The sequence below is a fragment of the Tasmannia lanceolata genome, unplaced genomic scaffold (assembly GCF_043159265.1).
Source record: "Tasmannia lanceolata isolate RefF3 unplaced genomic scaffold, GAP_Taslan_0.1 ptg000008l, whole genome shotgun sequence".
Lineage (NCBI taxonomy): Eukaryota > Viridiplantae > Streptophyta > Magnoliopsida > Canellales > Winteraceae > Tasmannia > Tasmannia lanceolata.
This window is the reverse complement of record NW_027518685.1, coordinates 60,390,442-60,401,774: the sequence shown is the minus strand read 5'-3', so window position 1 is coordinate 60,401,774 and position 11,333 is coordinate 60,390,442. Positions and strand designations below refer to the sequence as shown.

Below are 11,333 nucleotides of genomic sequence, written 5' to 3'. Positions count from 1 at the left end.
AGGAGAGGCTTGCATCATTTTGGTATCAGAGCTTTGGAGGAGAGGACAATACCTCCAAAACAAGCTAGACGTCGAGGTGGCAGAACTATTCCCTTGAATGAAGTACGCACACTTGCTGAAAATTTGTAGCAACATAAGCAACAACAAATCAACGATTTGACTCGAGAACCCCATTCCAGATCTGGAGGAACCAATGGTGATTCTTCTTCTTCTTCGAAAAGTGTTCAATCTTTTTGACAAAGAAGGCGCCCTCAACTCCACATGCAAGGTGTTCGAGAACCTGATTGGGAAAAGAAAATCAAGAGAGACATTCCAGAATTTCTAGGAACTGATTCCTCTGATGAAATCATTGATTGGTTAACCCTTGTGAATGAAGTTTTTGAGCATAGGAATGTCCCGGAAGAGCATCGTGTTGGCATCATTGCCATGCGATTCCGAGGCAAGGCCATAGCTTGGTGGAGACGTGATAAACAAACCTGCCACTCCGCCGGCAAAGATCCTATCACTCAATGGAGAAAGATGGAGGACAAGATCTGGAAGTACTTCCTTCCCAAACGTTATAAGAGGGATTCGTACCAACGGTACCAAAATTTAAGGCAAGGTACGCGAACGGTGGACCAATACACCAATGAATTCAATGAGTTAGTAATTCACAATAATATTCAAGACCTGAAGGAGATGCTCGCGAACAAATATTTCGGAGGCCTTCAACTTCATATCCAAGACACCCTTGATGTTCTTGACATCTGAGATTTGGGAGATGCACATCAAAGAGCTCTCAAGGTGGAGCGTTCTCGCTCTCGGAAGCCACAATCGACGTCTTTCACAAACCGAACAGTTCAAGGTTCGGTTGACACCACCAAAGCCAGCAACACAAGTGCACACCCCACTGGCATCAACAAAGCCCCTGCCCATCCCAATGTTTCTAATCAGCCCCTTCCTATCGATCAAAGCTCTACAACCAGTATGCGTTGCTATTCATGTGGTAAGATAGGACATCGTGCTAGTAATTGTCGAAAGCGACAAGCAGGTAAAGCATTACTTGTGAAAAATGAATCTGATGATCCGGGTGAGGAATACAGTGATATTGACCCAAAGGATGATGAAAGTAACTCAGAGGATGAGCAAGTGCTTAATTCTGATATCATTGAGTTCCTTATGATGCGGACAAATTTTCTAACTTTAAGACAAGAAACTGGAAATCATTGGCTGCGCAACAACATTTTCCACTCCGCATGCACCGTTTCTAAAAAGGTATGTCGATTAATCATTGATTCCTATTGTTGTGAAGATGTGATTTCTGAGGCGGCGACAAACAAGCTGAAATTGGAGTTGAAAGAATATCCAACACCTTACAAGATGTCTTGCTTAAAGTGAGGTATGGAGGTAACCGTTTCCAAATGTTGCCTAGTCAATCTTTTCATTTCTTCCATCTACTTTTACAAGATATGGTGTGATGTTCTGCCTATGGATTGTAGTCACATCATCCTTGGCCGTCCATGGCAATTTGATAAGAAGACAACCCATGACGGGTATCACAACACTTACTCTTTTGACTATGGAGGAAAGAAGATTACTTTAGCACCTAGTAAAGAGCCAATTCAAACTCCTTTGGTTGAAAACTCCCCATCCTCTAATTTTCTTGTGATGAAAGATGTAAAGGGTGATATGCAAGGGGTTAGTGTTGTATATGTCTTACTTAACAAGTCTGATATTGGAGATGTGGTTGCACCAATCATTCCGAACCAAGTCCAGCCTCTTTTGGAAGAATTTAAAGATGTATTTACATCATACCTTCCCTCTGGTCTTCCCCCCATGAGAGACATTCAGCACCAAATTGACTTGATGCCTGGTGCGTCTTTACCCATCTTAGCTCACTATCGAATAAGTCCGGTGGAGCATGAAGAACAACAACGGCAAGTCATGGAACTATTGAACATGGGTTTCATAAGGGAGAGCCTCAGCCCTTGTGCCGTTCCAGCCCTTTTGGTACCTAAGAAAAATGACACTTAGAGAATGTCTCTTGATAGTAGAGCCATCTACAAAATCACCATCAAATACCGCTTTCTGATCCATCGTCTTGATGATCTCTTGGACCAACTTTCCGATGCCACCATCTTCTCAAAGTTAAACTTAAAGAGTGGTTATCATCAAATCTGAATCAAGCCCGGGGATGATGAAAGACGGCGTTCAAGACCAAAGATGGACTATTTGAGTGGCTAGTCATGCCATTTGGATTTTCTAATGTACCTTCCACCTTCATGAGGTTCATGACACAGGTTCTAAAGCCATATCTTGGACATTTTGTGGTTGTTTATTTTGATGATATTTTGATTTATAGCAAGACTACTAATCAGCACTTGCAGGACATTCAAGATGCGTTATGCTTGCTAAGGCAAGCACACTTATTTGCAACCCCTGAAAAGTGTTACTTCATGGTGCCACAATTTCTATTCCTTGGATTTAACATTTCAAGAGAAGGGATTTCAGTTGATGATGCCAAGATCAAGGTGATCCAAGAATAGCCAACCCCAACAAATGTGCATGAAGTTCGCAGTTTCCATGACCTAGCTTTCTTCTACCGACGATTCATTGCATACTTCAGTTTTATTGCTACCCCACTCACTTTTTGTATGAAGAAAAGTATTTTTGAGTGGACCATTGAAGCCCAAAGAAGTTTTGAACAGCTCAAGAAAAAGTTATGTACAGCCCCAGTCCTTGCGCTTCCCAACTTCGATCTCATTTTTGAGGTTCATTGTGATGCATCCGGAACCGGCATAGGAGGAGTTGTAAGTCAAGGAGGACGTCCAATTGCATTCTTCAGTTAGAAGTTGAATGTTGCCAAGGTCAAATATAGTACCTATGATTTGGAGTTTTATGCCTTGTTTCGCACACTTGATCATTGGAGGCAATACCTAATCCATAGAGAATTTATTTTGTACACTGACCATGAAGGATTGAAGTACATTTCAGGTCAACAAAAGCTCAATTCTCTGTGTACAAAATGAGCAGAATATCTTCAAGATTTCACCTTCAACATCAAGCACAAAGGGGGTGTACAAAATCAAGTTGCGGATGCTCTTAGCCGAAAGAAAAGCTTGCTCAATACTATGCGCACTATTGTACTCGGCTTTGACTCCTTCCAACAACTGTACATGGAGGATGAATACTTTTCCAAACTCATATCAGATGCTTATGATGAGAAGCTTGCTGATTTCACCTTACGTGATGGTTTTCTCTTCAAAGGAAATCACTTATGTGTACCAGATTGCTCTCTTCGGCAAAAGGTGATTGGTGAGATACATAATGAAGGTCATTTCTGTCATGACAAAACTCTCCAACTTGTTTCAGCAAAGTACTATTGGCCACATCAGAAACGAGATGTATATCGTTATGTTATGAGATGCCAAAATTGCCAAATTGCTAAGGGACAAACTACAGATGCCGGTTTCTACTTGCCTTTGCCTATACCACATCCACCATGGGAGGATATATCCATGGATTTTGTCCTTGGACTACCACGGACTCACTGAAGAATGGATTCCATATTTGAGGTCGTTGATAGATTTTTAAAAATGGCATATTTCATACCATGCCGAAAGACTATGGATGCCTCGCGCATTGCTGGCTTGTTTTTTAAAGAAATCTTCATAATGCATGGAATACCAAATACAATCACTTCCGACTGAGACACGAAGTTCCTTGTCACTTCTGGCGTCAATTGTGGAAGAGTATTGGAACCACACTATAGTATACTACCGTGTTCCACCCTCAAACTGATGGGCAAACCGAAGTTGTAAACTGATCATTGGAAAATTTGTTGAGAACCTTAATCGATGACAATCCCCGTTATTGGGATGATCGCCTATCATTTGGAGAATTTGATTACAACAGTTTGGTGAACCGTTCTACAGGTTGTAGCCCTTTCGTAGTTATCTATGGACGGCAACCCAAGTCAGCACTAGACCTTGCACCTATTCCATTTGCTGAAAAGCCCATTGTCCAAGTTGAGGATTTTGTATCTCAAATGAAGCTTATACATGAAGATGTGCATCGTAAGATGAAAAGTAAATCTGAGACCTATAAGAAGGCTGTTGATAAGAGGCACCGTGAAGTCATATTTGAACCCGAAGATTTTGTTTGGGCTTACTTGCCACCGGAGCGTCACCCCTTTGGAAGCTACAACAAGCTTAGTGCTAGAAAGCTTGGCCCACTTGAAGTACTTGCACTCATCAATCCGAATGCGTATCGTCTCAAGCTTCCTTCCCATATGAAGATATATGATGTGTTTAACGTCCGCCATTTGACACCTTATATGGGAGATTCCACCGATGATGATGCCTCGAATTCATAGATGAATTCTTTCAAACAAGGAGGGAATGATGCAACCCACACCCATGTGACTGACAAATTTGAAGCCCACATGAACCACCCTAAGCAAGTGAGAAGATCAGCCCAAATTCAAGCCAACACAAGGCCCAAGCCCAACTTGAATCCACCAAGAATAAAGGCCAGGTCCAGCCCAAGATCATGGACACGCCAATTCAGGCCTGATACAGTTGCATTCCCGTCATAATGATTCTGGTCAGTTTTGAAGCATGGTTTTGGACCTCTAGATAGGCGAATCAGAGAAAATGGTTAACTAAGAAGTTGTAGATTTTTGAATTATCTTTCTTTATAGTCTACATTTGGCCAAGTGGTTGAAAAGTTATGATAATTTTGGTAGACTGTATTTGTAGGACTTTGACTAGTTAATGTGTTTTGAGTTCCTAAGCTATTAATGATGTATATAAGTCCCTAAAATAGTTAGTGGGATAGCTTGAACGTTTTTCTATTGTATTTTCTCTATAAAAGTCCAACAAACATCTGTAATGGAATTTTTAGTTGATTATTAAATGAAAATTGCCTAGAGCATTTCCTTTAAACCTTGAAGAGATTATTATTGAAACCTAGAAGAGTTTCACTCATTCCTTGAAGAGTAGGAGCTTTCCCTATCATTTGCATCCTTGAAGAGTTGTAGCCATCAATCTAGAAGAATTGATGTTACCCACCTTCCTTGGCAACATTGAAGATTAGCCATTGAAGTTGTTATCTTTCCCTACCATATTCCACTTTCTTTCCAGAATCATGTCCATTCGCATTCGTCCACTTCAAGTAATTTTTCGAGCACCCTAAGATGGTAATCTGAGAAAACTTTTGTCAGCAAAGTTGTAGATCTTTGAGTCCTTGAAATTTTTTCTTTGGAATCAAGTCATTCCAGCCTATATTGAGGGAGATATGTTCATTTTACTGAGCTTGCATAAATCAGTTTTCTTGTATCCGAGTTACTGAACAATCGAGTGTGTGTTTGTCACTCTCCCAATCCTTAGTCCAAGAGGCCTAGGGGAGGCTTGCATCACGATCCTTTCAATCTCTATTGGCTCACCTAATGTGCTGTCAAATCCAATTTCTTTTAGTTCTTCAATTATGATTTCATAACGCACATCTACCATCTCTTCCAGTGAATCATTAATCTCTCTGTCACCATAAATATAAATTGCTCATCATATGAACTTTTAGCAACGATTAAGAATCTGTCCCCTAAAGATTCATCACATATTGCTCGCAACTCCCAATTTATGATTTTCCGCTCTAAGTAATAATAAAACGATTTCAAATCTGGGTTTGTCTCCCAACCTTAGCATTCAACAACTCTCCTCTAAAGTGATCAAAGATATTATGTAGTCATCGTGACGCGAACGTTGCTACCAAACTACTTCTTCAACCCAAGGAAAGAACGTGCTCTGATACCAATTGATACAATCCAAAAATCCCGACGCTCATCGGAGGAAGAACAGATAAAATAACAAGAAAAGAGGCCCTTCGATCATCGTTGTAGGAAATAGAATACTTCGATCACCATTGAAGGGGATGAGATTTCCTTCGATCCCGTCGAAGTCAAGTTTCTCATAGCAAAACTAGAAAATACTCAAAGTTCTCAAAGAATCCAAAAGCTTAAAGGCGACTTTTCATTCAATAATCAAAAGAAGTCCGTTACTTTGCTTTGATGATAACTATTTATAAGAAATATAAATCCTAAAAGTTAAGGCCAAAGCATCTAATCTTAGCTGTCTATCGAAACTTTACTGAAATACAACCTAATAACCTAGACTAAAACAACCCAAATATAGAAATCTTGTAATAGGCATGCGGCACATATTTAAAATGCTCATAACTTCCTCAAATCACATCCAAATTGCTTGAACTTGGGCTCGTTAGATAGGTAATCGAAAAACCATTCTAAAGATACCAAAATCAAGCCAAACATGCAAGATTTGATCCCTCAAAATAAGCTACAAATAAAATAACGAAAATACAAATTAAAAATAAGAAACATGCCTCAAGATTCGTTATTTTATTTGCAGAAGTTATGGACATTTTTAGGATGTGTGACATGCCTATTATGAGATTTCTATATTTAGGTTGTTTTAGTCTAGGTTTTTAGGTTTTATTTCAGTAAAGTTTAGATGGACTGCTAAGATTAGCTGCTTTGACCTTACATTACTTTTATGGTTTCTATATCTTATAAATAGTTATCATCAAAGCAATGTAATGAACTTCTTTTGATTATTGAATGAAAGTTTGTCTTTATGCTTTTGAGTTCTTTAAGAACTTTTAGTATTTTCTAATTTCGCTTTGAAAAACTCGATTTTGACAGGATTGAAGTAAATCTCATCCTCTTCGACAGTGATCAAAGTATTCTATTCCCTACAACTGTATTTTTTCCTGGGTTTTCGGACTGCATCACCAAGTTTTATTTTTTCTGTAGAATTTTGGGTTAAAGTGGTATTTATAGACTTTAATAGTGTCCTATTTTAATTAGAATAGGAAACCCTAATTCAATCCAACTAGGAAACCTCCTTTAACTTGGTTTTCAATTTTGGGACAAAAATACCCGTCCCCAAAAATGAAATTCGTTTGTGGTATTTTAATAACAAATAGAGCTAAATAGAGAAAATATATGGGGGACGGCTGTGCATACACGTGCGGCCAAAAACTACAGTGGGTCCCGCATAGTTTGGGTGATCCGAACCTTTCATTTGCTGGACCCAGACTTAGATAAGGTGTGCGCACAAAATATTCTTCACAGGATGACCCTAACCCTCCAACTTGTGCGGGTTTAAATCTGACCGCACAATATAGGAATCTCCATAGATCAGAGGATTCGGATTATCCTGTGCAGAAGATTTTTTTTTTGGGCACACACTATCTACGTCGGGTCCAACATGATATTTGGTTTCGATCACCCAAACAATGTGAGGCCCACTGTATTTTGGGCTGTTGCACGTGCATGTACGGCAGTCCACCATATGATGTCTCGGGCTGAATAAGAAACTTCTCAATAATCTAGTGAACTAAACATGCAAACTAGCTTCCAAGAAGCTTCCTAACAATAATATAGTGACGTCTAGTACTAACTTCTTACGAAAAGAATCATGCTAACTAGCTCCCTAGGATGCAAAATTAATATAGCTGTTGCTAATATTATCTGTGAGAAAAAGAAAGAAGCTGATGTGTGCGCAAAGCATGGGAATCATGTGTGGACATGGAGCTTAAAATATGGAGAGAGAGAGAGAGAGAGAGAGAGAGAGAGAGAGAGAGAGAGGCATGGGATTTGTAGCCCTTCAAGGAGGGTCTTCTTCGAGGAACCTGCATTTGGGAGATCGAAATGTTACAAGGATTAGTTTAGTGTTGTTAGCAGTTTATTTAGGTTTTTGGTTCTTTCTTTACGAAGTAACCAAATACTTTACTAATGAGAAAATCATTTTTTAACAAAAAGGTACTAGCTCTAAAAAAAGTCAATCATCTCTCGACTAAACTCTCTGTAAAAGAAAAACAACTTCTGAGATTGTTCACCTATTTGTTTTTGTGCAAGTGGTATATGAGTAACTGATGCGCCACTACAAAGAGAATAGGATATTCACCCATCCGAGTGAATCTGGAGAAAAAAGAAAAGGGAAACTCATCTTTATATACCATTTCCAGTTGATTTTTCCTCCTCTAAGCTGAAGGCATTTTCCAAGAAGACCCTAATCTTCTATTGGCCTAATTTTCATTTTTGGGTGAGTTAATTAAAAAATTGGGGTGCTAATATCAATAGATAGCCTTAAATTTTTGAAGAAAGAAAAACGGAAACAGAGGACATGAGGAGAAAAAGGAGGACGTAAAATTGGTATTACAAGATGACCCAGTCGTACAAACAGCCATGCTCCAAATCCAAGTAATCGACCCAAGGATCTCCAAAAATTACTTGAATTGTAAAATTTAAACCTAAAAAATTTCTCTCTGACACTTACTTTACAGATACAGAGCTCTCCTCTCTTTGAAGCACCAAAATGAGACCAAAAAAGAAAACAAAAATAAAATAAAATAAGAGCACACACCAAATTTTAACTGCTAGAGAGGTGACTCTTCAATTTTCAAACTGCTTAACATGTGCTTCTCATCCTCTTCCCCTTCCTTCTCATAATCAGTATTAAATTTCACTCCACCTCCACCAGTAAGCTCTTTAGCTCTCTTGGCTTCCAAATCCCAATCGGTACGACCCAAAACAAGTAACATCATAACCACACAAGAACCTTGGGCAGCCAATAGACCAAACCAAAGCCCTTTAAAATCATATCCAGCCCAAAACCCTAGCCACAAAGCCACTGGCATACCGACCAAATAAAATGACCCTAAATTGATATTTGCACCCACTCTTGGCCGCGCCGTCCCCCTCAAAACCCCACACCCTGTTGTCTGAGGGCAGTTTCCAAGCTCACATAACCCAATTATAGGCAAAACCAAAGAAGTTAACTTAATAATCTCTTTGTCACTAGTAAACATTGAAGCCCAAACCTTCCTTACCAAAACAGCAAAAACCAATGCTGAAAACCCAAGAAAAAAGCTAAATGCAATCCCAATAATAGCCGATAATCTCGCCTTTTTTGGCCTGTTTGCACCCAATTCATTCCCAACTCTTATGGAGACTCCAAAGCTTAAAGAGGATGGGAAAATGTAGATTAGTGAGGTGGTCTGAATAAGAATTCCCATTGACGCAACAGTCGCATTAGGATTAAGCAATAACCCACAAAGTAGAATCATAATTTCGTACCACCACCATTCCAAACAGACTGAAATGCAACTTGGAATCGCGAGATTCAACAGTGCATTCCAACCTTTCAAGCTCTCCGTAGAAATACCATCCCATGTTTTCTCATAAACGCCAGAAAAGTAAATATAGATCATTAGAAACATAACCACGTTGACATTAGTGCACACACTCCCAATGGCAACACCTTTAATGCCAAGTTTGAGGACTGAAACTAAGAGATAATTGATTGGCATGTGGAGAAGGATTGATAATGCGGCGCAATAGGTTAATGGGAGAGTGATTGATTGAGTTCTAAGGTATATTCTAATTGGGTGGAGAAGAGATTGGGTTAAGAGGTCTGGAAGTGAATAGAGAATGTAAGTTTGAGCTTCATTGGCTATGTTGTCATCTTGCCTGCAGAAGAGAAGGATTTTTCTAACGTTTAGCCAGAGTAGCGCGATAAAAATTGAAGTGGAAAGAAGCAAGAGTACTGTTTTTTGTAAGGCGAGGCCAATGAGAGTGTATTTTTTGGCACCAAAGGCCTGGCCGCAAATGGGTTCCATGCCCATGGCTAGGCCGGAAAGGATAGAGTATCCTGTGATGTTGGCAAAGCCGATGGCAAGTGCACCGCCAGCGAGAGAAAGCTCGCCGAGGCGGCCGAGGAAGAGCATGGAGACGATAGAGCGACAGTAGAGTAAGAGGCCTGTTATTATCATGGGAAATGCTAAGTTGGTGATGGTGATTGCTTCAGAAATGGCAAGAGAGAGATTGGTTGTTTTGGGTTTTGGGTTTTGAATAGTGGGTTTGTTTTGTTTTTGGGAGGGAGTTGTTGGGGTTTGGGGAATAAAAGGGGTGTTGATGTTGGGTTGGGGTGGGGAAAGGGGAGTTTGGTTGGTGGTGTTGGGTTCGGGAGTAGAAGTTGAACTCCACATGGCTTGGGTTGTTAATGGTTTTTTGTTTTTGGTTTTTGTTGGCTTATGGTTGAATAGGGGGGGGCAATAGGGCGGTAGAGAGATTTGGATTGCTTTATGGATGTGGGAACGGGGGTCCTTTTAAAAGGGGGTTGGGACGGCTATCGAGGAGGCATGAAAATTTTATAGGCTTTTGAGTTGACAGCTTTTAGTCTGACATTCTCTCCACTTTGGAGGTTCTTGATCGTCGTTTACGATACAGACATAAGCTCTGGCCTGCACCAAATCTCTCTTTTCTTTCTCCTCTGTATTCCTCACAAGGTATGGAAATTAGCTAAGATGGTGTTAAAGCAACCAATCTCAATGAAATGAAAATTAGGGACGATGGTATGAAACAACCAATTACTCCAAAAGCTTAAGCTATTACAGCTGGTATTATCTAATCATTTATACTTCAACACTCCCTAGAACTGGCAAAAAGTAACACCGACCCGCCTGTAATTTACGGGTCTCGGTCACTAAATTAGTGACCTGTTGAAATTTGACCTAGCCCACTCCAACCTGTCAAAACTGGGCCGGGGTGGGTAATGCACACGGGTGCCCGTAAAATCCCAATTTATCAAGATTTTATACGGTGTAAGCCCTTATAGTCCCATATTTTTCAGAAAGTACTATACGGACCACATCATAATTAAGATGATCTAAACCGTCCATGTGATGGAACACAATGTAAATAGGTTGTGCCCCAAAAATCATTTGTATAGGATGATCTTAGCTCTACGATCTATAGAGGTTTCTATAAATAATAATATGCAATTCCTCCATACATCAGAGGTTTAGGATCAGCCTGTGGAAATCATTTTTTGGGCACAACTACGTTATGGCCCATTACATGGACAGTTTGGATCATCTAGATTGTGGGAATAAAAACAGCACAAAAAAAAAACTAGGGGCCCACGGTCCACCCGGCCCATATGGGTGTGGTCTGGCTTCAAGACATAGTGACCCATAAGATTCCAGGTCATTTGTGACCCGGCCCGTACCACTCGGACCCATACGGGTTGAGTGAAACCCGGCCCGGCCCACCAGTTTGCCATGTCTACTAACACTCCCTCGCAACATGTGGTCCCTCTTTTTTTTGGTTTGGCTGTACAAGTGGCACATGTGATCACTCATTTGTGTGGGGCGACCACTTGGATTTCTTTTAATTCAAGGAGTTGTTGGGTTTCGAACCAAGACCTCACGTGAGGCAATAGCTCTTATACCATGTGAAATAACCAATGAATCCCCAAAAGATTAAGCTATAG

The 11,333-nt window shown here is 40.2% G+C and overlaps 1 protein-coding gene and 1 pseudogene across 1 annotated transcript; one reads left to right on the top strand and one right to left on the bottom strand.

Annotated features, from left to right (window-relative positions):
* The first annotated feature begins 261 nt into the window (after positions 1 to 261).
* LOC143883121 (uncharacterized) lies at positions 262 to 4,354 on the top strand. Its single transcript, XM_077386481.1, has 7 exons — positions 262 to 601; positions 752 to 1,373; positions 1,479 to 1,989; positions 2,280 to 2,510; positions 2,640 to 2,823; positions 3,013 to 3,447; positions 3,915 to 4,354. The coding sequence occupies exons 1-7, from the start codon at positions 262 to 264 to the stop codon at positions 4,352 to 4,354; spliced, it is 2,763 nt and encodes a 920-aa protein (XP_077242596.1).
* Positions 4,355 to 8,200: 3,846 nt separating this feature from the next.
* LOC143883693 (protein DETOXIFICATION 49 pseudogene) lies at positions 8,201 to 10,423 on the bottom strand (annotated as a pseudogene).
* Positions 10,424 to 11,333: the final 910 nt, after the last annotated feature.